At 31.9% G+C, this 20,392-nt stretch overlaps 1 protein-coding gene across 5 annotated transcripts in view; it reads right to left on the bottom strand.

The window, feature by feature from the left end:
- LOC114328240 (1-acyl-sn-glycerol-3-phosphate acyltransferase beta) overlaps window positions 1-20,392 on the bottom strand; it is a 70,605-nt gene that overhangs the window by 19,545 nt on the left and 30,668 nt on the right. For all 5 annotated transcript variants that reach the window (XM_050659592.1, XM_050659589.1, XM_050659590.1 and 2 more), the window contains exon 3: window positions 3,556-3,689. In XM_050659592.1, coding sequence (XP_050515549.1) covers window positions 3,556-3,689 — 134 coding nt within the window. The remainder of the gene's footprint in view (window positions 1-3,555; window positions 3,690-20,392) is intronic.

The following is a 20,392-nucleotide window of genomic DNA, read 5'->3' as shown; positions in this document are numbered from 1 at the left end:
ATTTGAAGAAAGTGTATTTTTTTGTTCTTCTTAATGGCGGTACAGGCTCGTTTTTTTAATATTGTATTTAATTACAGAGTAATTTCCACATATTAATATATTTTTCAAATTGGACTCTGTACCGCCATTCTTTATTATATTATGAATAAGTGTGCCAAATATCTCGAAAAAATATTCAAAATTACAGCCGCAATCTTGGAACACGTTTTCGCTACCTGTTGATCGCTACTGTTTCCTCTTAAATAGCAGCGGTGAAAAAAACTATACAAAGTGTCAATTAAAGTGTCAAAATTTAAGTGCAGGTATTACGAAAAAGTTCTTTATAGAGAACAATTTCTATACCTACAGTAACCGCCACGATAGTAGATACACGGTCAGATTGAGCTAATACAGTCCTGGACCCTTCACTTGTTGCACTGTTTATTTTTATACCGAGAAGTAGGTAATCAGATTGACCCTACATAGAAAAAGTCCCTTGACGTAGAAGAAGAAGTATTGTTTGAGAATATTCGAGATATCACTGAATAACTTAGAAATGCCTATACTAAATTTACAATCAAGATGCAGTAGAAATAAACAAACCAAGACACGTTAAATGCTACTAGGAGCACTCCCAAATCATAATTTACAATGTATAAACTTTTGGAAATCATGATTTGGGATTTACAATGTAAACATTGTAAACTATGATTCGGGAGTGCTCCTAGTAGCATTTAACGTGTCTTGATTTGTTTATTTCTACTGCATCGTGATTGGATACAGGTCTCCAACTATGGAGACCTGTACTGTAAGAAGGAGTGGAAACGTAATGCATCGTTTGTGGGCTAACTTTTTAACATCTAATTCAGCTTTAAGCAATCGCCGCTAGAGGCGCAAGTGTTCGAATAGGTGCTACAAATACACATTAGGTCTTATGGACTTATTTATTAATTAACTTATTTTATTCATGTTTTCAGTCTAACTAGACATTCATTTATTGGTTGATTAGTACTGAATATGTTTTATGCCAACAATAAATTATTTTAACTTTATAACATATCGACGTGTGGTAAAAAGTGTATTCTTTCTATACCATTGTAGGAAATATGACATCAACATTAAATTTAAATTTTTGTCATTACTTTAATAATGTGGGACAGCTTATTTTGAAGTGGAAATATTTTGTCATATTATTATCTAACTGCCACATTTATATACCAATGGTATTTTAACAGCAAATTAATTGATATCAGAAAGTTTGTTAGTTGAAAAATTTGAACCTGTACCTAATTTTTTTTAAAAAGTTATTTAAATTATTTGAAGCTTATTGATCAAAATATTTTTGAATTATTCTTTTTATCAGAATTTAAAATGCTTTTTCTTTTGAACACTTCATTTATATTCTGAAAGCATAATATACAGATGTTTAAATTTAGTTAATAAAAATATATGTAAATTAACTACAGACAATAGTCTGACTTTTATAAAATTAATGGTAATTTTTGTAAAATATTTTGTCTCAAAAAATGCATTGTTTCGACAGAAAAACTTTCAAGATTCTCTTACTATTATTATTATAATTTTCAGGTTAAAATAAAAACCAATAATAGGTAAAACACAAATTTTATTTACACCGAAGGACAAGGAAATAACATACAAACGAATATAATCCATGAACGTTATAAATAACATAAAGACAAATCTTTATGAAAAGTCTTGTATTAACTTCGTTAAGTTCCCTTTTGAATTTTTTATCGGAACGATAATTCGATATAAATCCCGGTACGAAGCAAGTTCTTTTAGCGTAAGCTTTCTTGGCACTCATATTTAAATAATATTAACCACCAAAACCAGTAATCTTATATTAACTACGAATAATTAATTATTTTCGAAATTTTCACATTTACTCCAATGCAAAACTAGCATCTATCTCTACGCCAACGCCGCCCTATAGCCTGATCAAGGAATACAAAACTTAACGAAAACCTCCAAAAAAATAAAAGAAGGATGAAAATTTGGGAATAGGTAGTTAAAATTGTCTATTATTATATAAGAAAAAGTTTACAATTCTACATCCCCTCCATTTTACAAAAATGGAGGGAATACCCCCTTCTCGGAGGTAAAAATATACATTCAAAATAAGTCCGGAATTGGATAAAATAACTAATTTTAAGCAACTTTTGTTCTATAGAGTTTTTTCACTAAGACAATACTTTTCGAGTTATGTGCAAGTGAGGCCATTGAGAAAAAGAAGAAGTTTATGTGAAATTTAGAGGTTACCTCTGTTTTTATTGGCTGTGAGTTTCGTCGGTAGCGCTCTCTCGCGGTTTGAAACTTGTACTTTTCTGATAAAATTGTTCAAATTCAATGCACAAAACTGCCACTAACAGCGTTGGCAAAAACCAGTGATGTGGGAGGGAGGACTCCCTCCCACATCACTGGCAAAAACTGTCAAATCCTCTCTACTCATCGGCTCACAGCGAATAGAACAATTGTATAAGTTTATAGTGGTCATTATTATTGTTGTTATGTGTTAAAATTGTAAAATTTATAAAATACATGGCATACATGACATGACGGTCACATGACATGACATACATGAAAGTCACATGTGAGAACGGGCCGGATTAGTCCTGGTAGGGGAGCAAAGTATGCTAAATGTGCAGTCACTCGAGCGCTTTGGGGACCTATTGGGTTGTGATTATTAGGTCCTAAAACAAAAAAAAGTTAAGTAAAATTTTCCATTTTAGCGGGCGCTTGCCATGTTTTAATTTAATTTTCCATTTCCAATAATCGTTTTTTCCGAATATAGCGCCATCTATCCATAATTCGAAAAAATGTTTCGAATAAAAGTTGCTTATTTTTATGCAGAGAATTCAAATCTGCAATAAAAAATGGGGGCTCCCATTTAAGATTTTAAAGTATCCCCCCACCCCACCTCCGTGGGGGTCGCGTTTGGTACCATTCGATATATTTTTTAAAAATATTAAATATGTGTATTTTGCAGTTTTTCGATCTTATGTTTATTTTGCTAAATATCGCGGGATTTGTATTTAAAATTTAAAATTTACCCCCCACCCCTCTCTGTGAGGGGTCGTGTTTGGTATCTATCGATAGATTTTTGAAAAATATTGAACGTGTAGTTTTTAGTTTTTCGATCTGACGTTCATTTCGCGAAATATTCGCCTTTTTCTTGTGAAACTTTGTGACTCACCAATTCCCTTACGCCCCGCTCAAATCGTCAGATTTTTTAAATATACACTGTTTTGCATGTATTTAACTTACCTTATCTTAATCTGACAATTTCGAGTATTTTTAAGGATAGATTTTTTTTTTCGGGCCCCCCTAAACGAACTCCCCTGTGTTAAGAGCCAATATATGGCAGAGGTACATCTGCAGAGTACCACGTTTCTCCTCATATGATAATCTGACGCGCTCGAGTAACTGCAAAAATCCCCGCTTGGGCTCCCCTACCATTAGCAATTACATAGGTACCCGTGTCTACTAGCGTCACTAGCGTGGCGCTTACTGTATATGAATTACATATTTATTGGATATAACAAAGTTGTATCTTACCTAAAAGATCTAAAATACTTTGATGATTAATCAGGACTACTCCCCCGCTATCGGGATTTACGTTTTCTTTTCCTTCTACGGAGTATTTCACACCTAAGAGTCTACATACTATTCGAAAACCCCTGGCTGGTAGTCTACAAACAAATAATACGAACCTAATAATAAGAGGTGTAAAATATGTATTTATTTTCTTTTTACGATAGTTAAGAAATGTACCTTGGTCATTTGCATAAAACTTGCATAGACGTTGGAGGTGGTTATTTTGAACATTAGGTACATACCACTGATACGCTACTTTATCCATTCGCTCTAAAATCGTTTTTTTTGTGCTTTTTTGCTTTCGAAAATTCGTGAAATCCTAACGGGATTTTTGTCGCAGCTGAAGAAATCGAATTTTATAGAGAATTTAACCCTCTCGCAGCATCTCTAATTAGACACATGATTCTTTCTTCTTATTTTTATCTAATTAGACTTCAAAGAGGCATCGATACGACTCAGTCAAAAGGAACAGACTATACCAGTGATACTCAACCTGCGGCCCGAAGGCTCACTAAAGGGCCCCGTAAACGATCGAATTATTTGTCAAATTTCACGTGTTTGTCAAATTATTTGATGGTGTGCCGATGTGTTTAAGGCGTGTTTGTGCGTGAGGCAGACAATTTGATGACTTTAATTGGGAAATTATATTGAAATTTTTAAGAACTCTGAGATTAAAGAGCAGGTATTATTAACTTTTGATAATAAATAATTATTAAAGTTAAAACGAATACCCATCTAAAAAATATTCAACGCTTATTTACTGCATTTATCGCATTTACTGCAAAAGAGCACAAAAAACTGAGTTTACAGGTTCACTTAAATTTTGTGCTCAGAAAATTTAATGACTTTAATTTTGGCATTAAATATACTGAAATTTTTAAGAACTCTAAGAGTCAAAAACAGGTTTTTAAAGCACTTTGAATAATAAATTATTAAAGTTAAGGAATGGGTCATTCCATTTCAAATCACTCAATTTTGGAGCAAAAAAAATTATGGACCTCCGATTTGTCTGAAAATTAGTATATAGCTTCTGCGGGACGTAAAAATAAGATATTTAAGGTCAAAAAATCTTCTGCTTCTTTTTTTCTCAAAATGTTATTTTATGCGATTTTACAGCGATTTAGTGTTTATTTATACAAATTTGCATTTTCTATCGTAAAGTATCAATGGAAAACATAATATTTGAATAGAAGGGACTCAAAAATGTCATTATCTGGCATTATAACAAGTTATTTTGATTCAAAACAAGCTTTGGATCAAATTTTATAGTGTAGAAAACGTTAAAATACCGTTTTTTACATTTTTCTCCATTCCCGAAATACATCATAATCAATTTGGCTGAAAATTTGTCCACAGATAGACAAAACATAGGACTTTAAGTGGTGAGAAGGATTTGAATTATATTACAATACCAAAAAAGTTACATGCAATATTATAGTCAAAAATACAGGCGTCTACTGTAAGTACAATTAACTCGAAAATATCGACCTCACGACAAAAATTGTTAAAAAGAAATTGTAATAATTATAAATACGATTTATTTGGAACAATTTCAGTTCCTACCATTTTTTTCGAAAAGTTAAAAATGGCGGAGATATTGAGCAAAACAGGTTCTCCTTTAAAATCAAGATGGCGGCTAACGTAACGGAGGAATTCATTTTGGGCAGCTCGGCATTCAAGGTCAAATGCTATCCCGACTGGACTAATATATACTTTTGAGTCTGATATTACTGCATGTAACTTTTTTGGTATTGTAATATAATTCAAATCCTTCTAACGACTTAAAGTCCTATCTTTTGGCTATCTGTGGGCAAATTTTCAGCCAAATCGATGATGATGTATTTTGGGAATGGAGGAAAATGTAAAAAACGGTATTTTAACGTTTTTTACACTATAAAATTTGATCAAAAACTTGTTTTGATTCAAAATAACTTGTTATAATGCCATATAATGACATTTTTGAGTCCTTTCTATTAAAATATCATGTTTTTCATTGATACTTTACGACAGAAAATGCAAATTTGTTTAAATAAACACCAAATCACTGTAAAATCGCATAAAATAACATTTTGAGAAAAAAAGAAGAAGAAGATGTTTTGACCTTAAATATCTTATTTTTACGTCCCGCAGAAGCTATATACCAATTTTCAGACAAATCGGAGATCCAAACTTTTTTGCCTGAGTGATTTGACATGGAATGTACCGAATACATACTCATTTTAAAAATAATCCATACTTATTTATTATATTGGAACAACCCACTTATTTATCATCAGAAAAATCCGGGTTCGGATTAACAAAAAAATAAAAAATAATTATGACCTTGAAATAACACCCTATATATGAAAATTTTAAAAATCCGTTTGCACATTTGGGAGGAGCACAAAAACTAAGTTTAATTGCCAGCTTCAATTTTTTGTGCAGACAATTTAAGGACACTAATTTCGAAATAATTACATATTTATATCGAAATTTTTGTTATAAGTTCTTAAAAATTTCATTAAATTGTATACACAAAAAATGGAGGTGAACTATTAAACTTAGTTTTTGTGCTCTTTTCAAATGTGTAAACGAGTTTTGAGAATTTCAATATACAGGTTGTTGTTTCAAGATCAAAATCACTTTATATTTTTTGTTAACCTGGACCTGGTTTTTTGTTGTGATTAGTAGTAAGTGGGTCATTCCAATGTAGTAACTAAGTACATACAAAATTGATTATTGTTAAAATCAGGATTTATTCATTAAATTCAATAATTTATTATTAAAAGTGCTTTAAAACCTGCTTTTTAATCTCAGAGTTCTTAAAATTTTCAATATATTTCATTTCCAAATTAAAGAGATTAAATTTTCTGCACAAAAATTAAAGCGAACCTATAAACTCAGTTTTTTGTGCTCTTTTCAAATGTGCAAACAGGTTTTGAAAATTTCAATATAAAGGATGTTATAATCAAAGTCAAAATGAATTCAAGTGTAATTTTTTTAATCCTGACCTGGATTTTTCCTCTAATTAGTAGTTGGGTGGTTTGGCTTCTAAATATGACATATGTGGACCAAATATGAAAAAAATATACAACGTGGTTATAAAGTATGGGTCCAGAAATAAATGGGCAAATTCGATAAAACCACCCTGTAACTCGGTTATAAAAATCGATGGGGCAATAAATGTAGAATATCTAGCACCATCTCAGTGACCTGTATTCACCATTTAAGTATTTCCGTTTCCCAATGAAACACCCTGTATACTACTTCATCTTGATTGCGGCCCGCAAGCTGTAGCAATAGCTACTATGTGGCCCAGGAAAGAAAAAGGTTGAGTATCGCTGGACTATACTATGGCTGAATTGGCAATGCCACACAAGCTAATTGGACTCATTAAAGCCACAATGGATGAAACTCAGGCATGTGTACAAATTAAAAAACACAGGACAGACTTTTTCAAAATCTCGCAGGGACTGAAGCAGGGAGATGGGGTGGCCCCAACAATGTTTAACCTGGCACTGGAGTATGGGGTTAGGCAAATGCAAACTGGGTGAGGAAACCTACTGACCAATAGAACGGTTTAACTGGTTGCTTATGCCGACGATATTAATATTATGAGTAGAACATCAACAGGAGCACAGAAAACATACTCAGAGTTAAGAACGCAAACGAAAAGGCTATAGGTCTGGAAATTAACACAGAAAAAACAAAAATAGGGATACAGACGAGAAGAAATATAGTCCCACAAAACATTATACATGAAGATGACATTGAAACGGTTGGAAAGTTTACATACCTGGGAGTAGAAATATATGCCGACAGATCAGAAGATGGAGAAATACGGAAGAGAATAACGCAAGGCAAACAGAGCTTATTGTGCCTTCTCCCATATATTTCGGTCTAAACGTGTAAATCGAAATACAAACATGAGAATCTGAAAAACCTTAATTCGACCAATAGCATGCTATGGCAGTGAAGCATGGGTCCTGAAAGAAACATCCAAAAACAAACTCGACACATTCGATATGAAAGTAAGAGGAGAATACTAGGTCCTGTGAGGGAAAACGGAATCTTCAGAATTCGATACAACAACGAGCTTTATCAACTTTATAAGGAATCACCCTTGTCAGACTTCATTAGAATACAAAGATTGCAATGGGCCGGACATGTTATAATAATGGGAGAGGATAGGCTACCAAAAAGAGCACTGAACGCTAGAATGCATGGAAAGAGATCGGTTGGAAAGCCAAGAAAGCGCTGGGACGACACAGTAAACAGCGACGCACAAGCCCTTTTATGAGTCCGTGTAAGTAGAAGAGCAACCACAGACAAACAAGGGTGGAGGCAAAAAAATAAAGGAGGCCAAGGCTCAATTTGGGCTGTAGTGCCGTAGAAGAAAAAGAAGATACTTTCTTCTTAGAACCTCTTTCTAAATGAATATAGAATATAGGGAGCTGACCCGAATATTGCATTGCTATTCTATCGCTCAATGATTCGACCAATTTTCGACTATAGTTGTCATTTATATGGGTCTGCGTCAACAGGTTATCTTAATAAAGTTGAAATCCAAAGGAATAAATGTTTGAGACTCTGTCTCGGTTACTTAAAATCTACTCCTATTACTATTATTGAGATTGAAGCTAAGGAACCACCACTTACTCTACGTAGACAGTTTTGTACAGATAAGTTTGTAGCTAGAGCTATCTCAAAAAACGTCAGCTACTTAAGGACTATTTGTAACTTGAATATTTAGATTTAAGCCATAAATATTGGTGTACTAAAAAAACCTCCATATACGTTGAAAGCTACAGGAAGTTGACAATGAATGAAAACCAAATGTACAAAAATAAAATACCTTTAATTTACACTAAACCTCCTGAAACTCTCTTTTCCAAGGTAATACAAACAAACTACATGGATTCAAACCTTCCAGGTAATATTATCAACAAAATAATTAAAGACAGGTGGCCTATGTTTCAATATATTTTTACTGACGGCTCCAAAATTCAAAATAAAACCGGATGTGCAATATATCACTGGAATTCTGAATACAAAGAATCATGCCGATTGCCTAATGAAGCTGCAATATATACTGCCGAATTATCAGCTTTATTACTTGCGTTAAAATATATAGCCTCTGTTGGTATGGACAATTATATCATTTTCACCGATTGTAGAAGTATTGTGGACAAACTCACTTCTATCCAATCGACAAAAAATCTAAACCACATTGAGATAGAAATTAAGAGTCTATATTATGATTTTATTTCCTCGGGCAGTTCAATTATTATTTGTTGGGTGAAAGGACATTCTGGAATATTAGGAAATGAAGAAGTCGACAAATTAGCTAAATCTGCAGCTTTAACCAAACAAAACATAAGCAACATACTTCTACCAGTAACCGATATAGATAATATCAGTAAAAACCATTGCAAACAAAATTGGCAACGCGTATATAACCAAAGTACAACGGGAATAAATTTTAGAAATTGCCAGCCACTAATTCCCAATGAGAGATGGTTTAAAGAAGAATCAAATAGGCTATTTATAAAAACAATAAACAGAATGAGGTCAAATCACGCACTAACCCCAGCATACAAACACAGCATAGGTATCAGTGATAACTAAAGACTGGATTATATGCAAAATGCATATGCATATATATGCTGCATATTTCTCATGTTTTTCATAAATGCATATGCCTTGCATATTTGGAGATTTAAGAGCATATAAATGCATATTTTGATGGGAATTTACTCTACCCCATTTAAAAATAAGGTATATATTAGTAACATCAACATCCATTAAAATAAAATGTGAAAGTAAATATTTTGCTGTTAAGCTCCTTTGTTGTTGTACCCATAAACATAATGGGCGTTATTTATAGCTGCAGGTATCATTATCCGGATATTTAAGATTTATAGACTTCTCAGAATTTACAAATTACCTAAGTAAATACCGATTATATTTTGAATAACATTACAAATATTACCTGTACTTTCTGCTGGTGTCGGCCAACTATGAATTATTCTGGGAAAACCAACCAAAACGAAATTTTAAGCATTTTAAGGGTAGGATAGATTATTTTATTTTATGAATGGTTAGTCTTAAATCAATCGCCGATTATTCAACTTTTGTGATTGCAAGTTATTGACTATACTGTGTAAAAAAATCATTTTATTATTATTGTGAAAATGCCTAAAGTAGCAAGGGAAAAATCAAGTCTTCTCAGAAGTTGGATTGGAAGTAACAATCATCTAAAAGTTATCGACAGTGAAAGTATGTTTTGCACCATTTGTGATAAAAAGGTAAGTTCTCCACTTCAATAGATTTTTAAACTTATCAAACTTCTTTGCACATCTATGTGTCTGTCTATTCTAAAATGACAAACCGTCCCATTTCTTCAAAAACTGTTTTTTAAAGTTCGCAACGGTTTGGCTTATCCAGAGCGAGGTGTTGAGAGTGGCCCACCCTGTATACTACGGTACACTGACTGTACTTTATTGTTTGACGATTTCAATTTCACTTTGAGAAATAAAAAAAAATTGGGGGAGGTTTAAAAAGTTTGATCATTTTAATGTAGGTATCTATTTACGAAAACATCTAAAACATCATTATCATTATATTCCAGATTCCATGTCAAAAGAAATTCCAAGTAGTTCAACACATAAAAACTTCACTTCACCAAACTAAGCTATCAAAAAATGATAATAAACCTCGCCAGCAGATTCTACAGAACAGTTTGCAGATTCAGAATACGTCAGTTGGGCAAGAAACCTTTGCAAAGGATTTATGCCATTTTTTTTTGAACTGCAATATCCCTCTGCACAAGTTAGAACATAAATCGTGTCAAAACTTTTTAAAAACTTATTGCAAGATTAAAGATAAACCAGCTCAAATACCAAGTTCTTCAACTCTTCGGAAAAAATATGTCAGTGCATGTTACAAAGATGTGATGACGAGTATTAAAAATCAGTTAAAAGCCGAATATCTTTGGATTTCCGTCGACGAAACAACGGATACAAAGGGTCGACAAATTGCGAATCTAATTGTTGGAGTTCTTAACGACTCTGGCGATTTTAAAAACTCATACTTAATTAGTGTAAAATGTTTGGAAAAAACAAACTATGCTACAATAGCTAGATTTGTTAACGAATCCCTAACAAATTTTTTTTTACCTGATCAAGTACCATTTGAAAAAATATTATTAATGCTTAGTGATGCCGCCTCATATATGATGAAAGCTGCATCCAATCTTAAAATCTTTTTCCCTAATTTAATTCACTGTACATGTTTGGCGCACGGCCTAAACAGAGTTGCAGAGAAAGTTAGAATTGAATTTCCCAATGTAAACACCTTAATAAATAATGTAAAAAAAGTATTTCTGAAAGCACCACTACGTGTACAGGTATATAGGGAGATGCTTCCCGATATTCCTTTACCACCAGAACCAGTATTAACCAGATGGGGAACTTGGCTTAAAAGTGCTATATTTTTATCTGAACACTACGACGACATCAAAAGCGTTATTTCAAGTTTTGATCCGACTTGTACCGCTATTGATAACTGTCAAAATATTTTTAAAGAAAAGTCTATTAAAAATCAATTGTTGTATATAAAATCGAATTTCGATATCATTGAAAGTTCAATTACAAAATTAGAGGCTCAAAATTTATGTCTTCACAATAGTATGTCTATTGTTGATTCGGTTAAACAGAAAATAACAAATCTGAATGGGGAAATTGGAGTAAAAATTAAAGATAAACTTGATGACGTTTTAAACAAAAATGAGGGTTTCACTTTATTGCGTTCAATAAATAATATAATCAATTTTGGAAACTTCGATGAAAATATTAATATGGATCCGTCTCTAATAGCAAAGTTTAAATATGCCCCAATTACATCTTGTGACGTTGAGAGATCTTTTTCTGCCTATAAACAAATATTAACAGATAGAAGACATAATATTAGTTTAGAAAATATGAATCAATATATGATTATTTATTGTAACAATAAAAATATGTAAATTTGTTTTATTGTACTCTTTTTATAATATTAGTTTAGAAAATATGAATCAATATTGTAACAATAAAAATATGTACATTTATTTTATTGTACTCTTATTTATCTTGTGGTCAAAATAAAATATTTTGCCGTTTTATTTGTCACAAAACCTGAAGTTAAAAAAATATATTAAGAAATAATAATACAATTTGGTTTAAATTCAAACCTATTTATTTATTTTTATTATTTTTTATTTATTTATGTATTTAACGTAAACCATAAAATTATTCATATAAAAATAAGTGCATATATAAATGCATATTTGCATGTTAATTGTGCATATTCAGCTTGTTTTAAAATGCATATTGCATGCATATTTTAGACATTTTTTAGTGCATATTTTCCAGTCTCTAGTGATAACCCATATTGCGCCTGTGGTGGAATGGGAGATCTACAGCACCTCATATTGGAGTGTGGACTGTACAGACAAAATATTAAAGTAATGTATGAAAAGTTAATTGATCTAAATTGTCCTTTACCTGTAAATTTAAACGAAATTCTTTTTCCAAAAAATAAGCAGACGTTACAATGTCTTTACGAATATGTAACGTCCTGTAAATTTAAATTTTAAATAGGCTTAGATCATAAAATTATAAAATTGTAAAAATATCACACAAAATTGAAAAATGTATTCATTAATATAGTATAACACTCTGTAAATTTAGATAATAAGTAGGCTTAGATATTAACTTAAAATTGTTATTGTAATACCATACAAAAAACACAAATAGTCTGGCTAATTGGCTCCGTCAAAGCCATTAATAAAAAAAAAAAAAAAAAAAAAAAATGAATATATTTCAGTGGGTTAGAAAGTTGTCATGTTTATTAACTGATAATTTTCGAAATTAGAGAGAAAATAGCCATGTTTCATTATTACTTTCTTAGGATAGCTTGTCATTTCCTGAAGGAAAGACAGAAACTTTTGGTGTTTTTGTGTGTACGTATGGTTGGTACGTAAATGTACGTATCAGTACGTTCGTGCTCCGTGCTTCGTGTAGCTGCACAAATGTATACGGCATGCACCATGCCATAGCCACCTTTACTTTACAAGCCATGAAGTTGAAACTTGGCAACATCTAAGCGTAGACCGGTTAATTCTGACAGTTCTCATTTATTTTTAAATGTTTTTAAATAATATTCACTGTATTTACAGAAAAACTCAAACATTTTACAATATTTCGTGCTCCAAATTATAAAGAATATTAAAAGGTATGTATTAAGATGATTTTAGTTCAATATAATATATTTTATAGTATAATATATTTTTATATAAACTTACGTGCATATAGAAATGCGTCCACTTAGAAGTGTATAAATTGGATGAACCAACCCAGTTATATATTTGTGGATATGTGGCTCATCAAATTCATAAAAGTAAAAACTATTGTGAACATTTCAAACAGCTTGTTTTCTGCAATAAAGGAGAGACAACTGGAGCAGATTACTACGATTATTTGCAGAGAGATGGTTTGTGCTTAGCAACAGACTCAGTAAAATTTATTTATTATCATCTTTGCTCAACATTCGAATTTATTATAAATAGTCCCAATCTTGAAAAATTATTTTTGCAGCACAATTGTCACCTGAAGCTGTTATCATGTTTGGTAATGAAAAGTTTACAACATGAAGGCTTTCATTTAAATTTTGAATTTGAGTGTGAATGTGGGGAAAATGCCTTCAAAGTTTATTCTGCTATTATAAAAATTATGTGTAATATTGTTTTAAATAATTATACAAAAAACAAAAATAGCAGCCATCAAAGTGATGAATTTTCAAAAAAGTATAAAAAGAAAAGTAATGCTAAGGGGAATAACAAAAAAAGAAAGTTATCGACTCTAAACCCCAACACTTCACATCAAACCATGTGAGAAATTGTTGTTATAGTTATTTCTAGCGATATTTGTATATAATTCAAAATAAGATATTATTTATTTAAAATAAAGTATTTTACACATATTCTTGTTATTGGTTTTTTTTTGTATAATAATAATATATTAAAACCCAACTATAGACTCTGGTTTTCTTAATAACATTCTGTTTTTTTTATTATTTCGCTTATGTTGGATAATAAAAAAAGTTAGCTACTTTAAGAACTAGATTTTTGTTCTTTATCAAATCAGGGTGTTTCTAAATAAGTGCGAAAAACTTTAAAGGGAAAGGAACAAAATGCAAAATTTTGACGCTTGTCAAAATTTTCAGTGTATTTTAAATGCAATCATTTTTTTCGAATCCTGAGAAAACTAATAAGTATTTTTGAAAAATTTAAACGCTGAATGAAAGATTACTTTATTACCGAGGGCCGAAAGTCCCTTAGAATGACTGAAAAGTTGTTTTTGAATGACATATTTGAAGCTAAAAATCACACTAAATTTTCTTAATTTTTCGCCCCTGTAACTTATTAAAATAAACATAGAAGTTTTCAGTGACTTTCGGCCCTCGGTCCTAACGTAATCTTTCATTCTGCGTTTAAATTTTTGAAAAATACTCATTAGTTTTCTTAGGATTTGAAAAAAATTAATCCCATGTATATTCTTGTTATTGGTTTTTTTTTTGTATAATAAACGTTACTTACAAGGAAGTACTTTTAATTTTATTTTGTACAAACTTCTAATTAATAATATTTTCTTGTTCGACTCAAAAAATACTATAAATTTTACCAGAATTTCTATTTTAAAATTGTGTTTTCAAAAGCGGTAGTCCGAAAGTCGGACTACGCACGTCATCAATTGCGATGTTGCCTTTTTCTCTTCATGGCTTGTTAAGTAAAGGTGGCTATGACCATGCACTCCCGTACATATAAACCGCAAACCGGTTGAATCGAAGAGGGTGAGCGCCGAGCGGCGAGCACCAACGTATTCACTTAGTGGAACTGCTACACGGAGCACCAAAGTATGGATACGTACCTACAAAAAAAAATTTTTAAATTAAATTATTTGACAAAAAACAGAAGAATTTATGTAATTTACTTAATTTAACATACATTTTACTACTGTCAGAAATCAGAAAAAGTGTTTCTTTCACAAATAAACATAGCTTTTCGCTTAAATTATATGTTCAATCTTCCAAGTGGCAGGTGGCTGGCGGGAGCTGGCTTGAATATTGAATTTAAGCAAAAAGCAATGTTTATTTGTCAAATATACAATTTTTTTTCTGTTTTCTGACAGCAGTAAACCGTATTTTGAATTAAATAAATGACATACACTCTCATTTTTGTTGCCAAATAATCTAATTAAACAATTTTTTTGGACCTCCTGCATAAATAATTATGTAAATGTTTATATTACTGAATAGAGAATTGAGTAACCTTTCAAATGAGCTAGCAGACGACCCTATTCTCATTTAAAAAAAAAGAATGTGTGTGTACTTTGTACGCACGTAAGAAGTTATACTTCTATTATATGATTTAAACGAAATTAATATACTTTTTATTTATATTTTGTTTAAATATTAAACTAATTTATACTTACTACTTCTCAAACATTTTTATTAGAACAGTGCCAAAAATTAAAATAATAAAAGAATAAAACACACACAAACACATTAAACAAGCCACAAATGATGTCTGAACATTAATTGTCGAAAATTTTTTTAACTAAATACGTATTTTCTGAAAATACAATTATATAATAAATATACTTACAATCATAAAATGTATTAAAAAAAACAAAAAAGAAAGTTTCTATTGGGACTCGATCCAGCGCTGATAAGAGCGGTTGGTATTGGAATTCATTCGCCTTCTCCGCTTAGCCACGGACACGATGTGTCATTATTTACGAAGATCGACTAACTAAACGGATTAAACTTGTGATATTTTGATATTTTGAAAATTGATCAAATTATTTTAATTTTGAATTGAAATGATTTAGAATTGAAAAAATACAACAAAACATAGAGTAAAAAAACAATATATTAGGTGAATATTGATAGAAATTTTGATGGTAATCAAATTATATAAATAAAAGTATTACATACTATGTATTTTGGCAGATCAAATAGGTAGGTTTAGACCCATGATACATTAACAATTATTACGTACCTGTTGCTTTTAAAAACTATTTAAAAGTCACTACAATATTATAAACTTTTTTGTTTCTGTCCTCACAACAATAAAACTAATATATTATACATTTGTTTACCTTTACCTTTACCTCCAAACCACAGCTGTCATATCGGATAATTTTTGACATGTCATTTGAACATCCAATCAGAACAAAGTTATAATGCGCATGCGCCGGGCTGATAGGTTTTAACATATAAAAAAATCACCCTCTATCGCCGGTAAAGAAGTATAACTTCAAAAAAATGAATGTGCGTACTGTGTACACACGTAAGAAGTTATACTTCTATTATATGATTTCAACGAAATCAATATACTTTAAACAGTTTATTTATATTTAATTTAACTATTAAACTAATTTTAATACTTACTACTTTCCAAAAATTTTTATTAAAACAATACCAAAAATTAAAAAAATAAAAGAATAAAACACACACAAACACATTGAAAAATGCCACAAAGAAATGATTTCTGAACAATAATTGTTGCCAAAAATTTTAACTAAATACGTATTTTCTGAAAAAAATTATATAATAATATACATACTTACAAACATAAAATGTATATAAAAAAAATAAAAAATAGTAACTTGCATTGGGGATCGAACCCGCTTCCCGTCGATCCCGCCGATCGAAAATCGAAGTGCTTTCCCATTGCGCCACCTTCGCGTATCTGTCATATGGGAATATACACCAACTGAACGTTTACATCATAAACTTTTTGACAGTTGTTTATTACTTCATCATCCAGCCTCAAAAGTCCACTGCTGAACATAGGCCTCCTCCCCTCGTTTCCAACCCCATCTATCCTGCGCCGCCCTCATCCAGTTTTTATTTACCTTTCTTAAGTCGTCAGTCCATCTTGTAGGCGGTCGACCGACGCTTCTCTTGTCTTCTCTTGGCCTCCATTCCAATAACCTCTTCGTCCATCGCCCATCTGTCATTCTGGCTACGTGTCCTGCCCATCTCCACTTCAACCTGGCTATCCTCTCGATGACGTCAGTCACCTTTGTTCTTCTCCTGATTTCTTCGTTTCTGATTTTGTCTCGCAGAGTTATTCCTAACATTGACCGCTCCATTCTTCTCTGCGTGACTCTTAGTTTGGTAGCCGAGGCTTTAGTTAAGGTAAGTGTTTCTGATCCGTACGTCAAGACTGGGAGGACGCACTGATCGAATACCTTTCTCTTTAGACATGTGTTTATTACTTATATGAATTTAATCAAATTAGTTTGATTTTTGTGGAATTAAAGGAATATTTTGTGGAATAACAATATATTAGGTGAATATTGGTAGAAATTTTGATGCTAATGAAATTATGTAAATCAAAGCATTACATACTATTTTGGTAGATTCATTTTAAATTTTCCAAATAGGTAGGTAGGTACCTATGTAATTTTTTATTAGGATACTGAAACATTTACAATTATTACGTACCTGTCGCTTTTAAAAACTATTTAAAAGGTCACTACAATTATAAACGGGCTTTTTTCTCTGCCATCACAACAATAAAAGCTAATATACACAACATTTGTTTATCCATAATCTTCATATTGAACAATTATTGACAGATGATTTTAACACCCAATCAGATCCCATATAACGTTTGAGCGACTAATACCATACTGTCAGTGTGCGCATGCGCCCAGTAAAATAAAAATTTACCCTCGTGCCTAAAGAAGTATAACTTCAAAAATCATCGATTACGTCATCACGCACGATAGATGACGTCAATAGTATGACATATATGCTAAAATTTAATTTAAAAATAAAAATCGACCTGTTTCGGGATTTTTCCTTAAACTCGTCGGTTTAGGAAATAACGAATTTATTCCTTTCATTTGCACCATACTGTATAACATGAATAGGGACTTATTTATTTATTCCTTCCTATACAGTCTGTTCCAACGAAAATTTGACTCCCTCAGAAACTCAAAAACCAAGAGCTTCTTCAAAATTAAAAAAAACACGTTAATTTTTAATAGAAGGGGGCGAAATTTCATACAAAATTCATGCCCTTAAATGTAACCCCCTACTGCCCCGCATCGACCCCCACTTCTTTTTAAATAGCAAGTGTGGTTGAGTGGCACATCATTTCAAAGGTAATTTTTTTCTCTAAACGACGCTCTATTTTTTTTAATTTACGTAATAAGTTTGAAGATAATTTTGGACTTAACAAATTTATTGTAAATTAGTTAAATCCAAAATTATCTTATATTATAAAGGTTATTCCGCAAATTAAAAAAATGGGGGTCCTGTAGAGAAAACAAATACCTTTCAAATGATGTGCCACTCAACTACACTTGCTATTTAAAAAAAACTGGCCGGCTGATGCGGGGCAGGGAAAGGGGGACGAATTTGGCATGAAAATTCGCCCCCCCCCCTCGATACAAATTGACATGTTTTTTTTTTAATTTTGAAAAAACTTTTCGTTTTGAGTTACTGGGGTGGGGGTCAAATTTTCGTTGGAACACTCTGTATACAGTATGCTTATTTCATAGCAGCTTATTTCGAAACAAAAATAGTGTAATAACTTGTTAAATACCCTGGAATAGTAGTAGTAGGAATAAAGTAGTCTCATAGAGGAATCTAAATATAAGAAAATTTACAGGTTGTCCTATTTAAAAAATTGTATGTTTGCTTTACCACGTAGTCATTAATCACCCTGTATAATTCGGCCTATTTTCCAAGAATATATTATCAGAGGCATTTTGGAACTCTATAAAATCTTCTAAGGCTACTGAGCACTGGCTTGAAGTCAACGAGCCTTTTTTTGTAGAAAAATATTCCACTATTGCTAGGTATGACCGTCCAAGTTCAGCTCATGGAGGCACCCTAATTCTTTCTACAAATAATGATTTTTCTCTGGTAACAAAATATGACTTTCTATTAAGTGAAGCATTCTTTGAGTTTTCCTTAGTTTACAGTAAGAACCTTAATCTTTATATTATTTGCATTTATAGATCACCTGACTCTTCCGTGGAACAATTTTTTCAGAACCTGCTTAATTTGTTAGATGACCTGCCCCATAAAAGCAGAAAAATTTTATGCGGGGACTTCAACATTAATTATGCTGCTGCTTGTGCTACACAAATATCCCTGGTCAACATATTTGAATCATATGGTCTATCAATGCACATTGATTCTCCTACAAGGATTACAAAAACTTCATCTACCATAGTTGATTATATTGTCTCAGATTTCTCACCCCTTGATGTCTGCGCTACAACTGTTAATGCTGGACTATCTGATCATGAAGCGGTTTATACGAAGTTTAACATCTTTAGCAAGTCCTCCTCGAAAACTCGACGTTTAGGCAGGATTTTTTCCGGTCGGAACTTTCGTAAATTCCAAAATTTATGCTTAACCTCTGAGTGGCACTTTCCTTCCATGGACGTCGATTATAATTTCAGTGATTTTTTGAATAAGCTGGTCTGTATCTTCAATAAAGCATTTCCTTTAATCACAATTAAGCAAAAACATCGCAAACCCTGGACTACCAAAGGTGTCCGCATATCAGTTAAAAACATGCGTTCACTACTGTATATCAAGAAATTTACTACCAACGTCTCTGTTACTGAATATATCACCAAGTACAGGGCAATCTATTTAAAACTTATAAAATCGGCTAAAAAATTGTATTATCAAAATCGTCTCAGAAGCTCCAAAAGTGTTGCAAAAGAAACTTGGTCCATAATAAACGATCTTCGAAATAAAACTCACACAGCTCAAACATTTTCCCTTCCAGACCCAGAAAATCTAAATGAATATTTTGTTAATGTGAGTAAAAATATAACATCAACTATTGTGTCACAACAAGATCCCATTTCCTATCTCCCTAATTCAGGAAAGGTTTCGAATTCATTCTTTATAAGACCGGTTGGTAAATCTGAACTGATCCAAACAATCAATAGTATCAAAAGCAAATCTTCCTGTAGTACCGATGGACTATCCATAAAAATTTTCTCAAATCTCCCAGACAATGTGTTGGGAGTCCTCATCTCTCTAATAAATGATTCTTTTGAGAAAGGTAAATTTCCAGAGTGCCTAAAGACGGCCATCATTATTCCTCTTCATAAGGGTGGAGAAAAATCTATTGCCTGCAATTATAGACCTATTGCATTACTACCGGTACTCTCCAAAATTATTGAAAGACTCCTAAAAGCCCGACTTATGTCCTTTCTCGTTGATAACAAGATTTTATCACAAAATCAGTTTGGATTTTTAAATAATAAATGTACCACCGATGCCATGTTTTCTGTACTACATGAGGTTTATCAAGCATTAAACAATAATCTCCACACTGCCACTGTTTTTTGTGATTATGCCAAAGCTTTTTTGTGTAAATCACGATATTTTGATAAAAAACTAGATTTCTATGGAATTCGAGGTATTTCTTTGAACTGGTTTCAATCTTACTTGGAAAATAGGAAACAACTGGTTAGAGCAAATGATACAGACTCTAGTCACAAAAATGTTATATGTGGGGTACCGCAAGGTTCAGTATTGGGTCCTCTACTTTTCCTTATCTTTATTAATGACATCACTAGTTTAAAAATCGATGGAAAAGTTTTTCTTTTTGCTGACGATACCAGTATCACTTGGAGCAACTCAAATATCGCAACTCTTCATGCTACTATAACTTCTGATCTACTCACAATAAAATCCTGGTCAGATTCTAATTTACTCTCCTTTAACGTAG

Source organism: Diabrotica virgifera, chromosome 8, assembly GCF_917563875.1.
Source record: "Diabrotica virgifera virgifera chromosome 8, PGI_DIABVI_V3a".
NCBI lineage: Eukaryota > Metazoa > Arthropoda > Insecta > Coleoptera > Chrysomelidae > Diabrotica > Diabrotica virgifera.
This window is presented reverse-complemented; position numbering and strand designations above follow the sequence as displayed.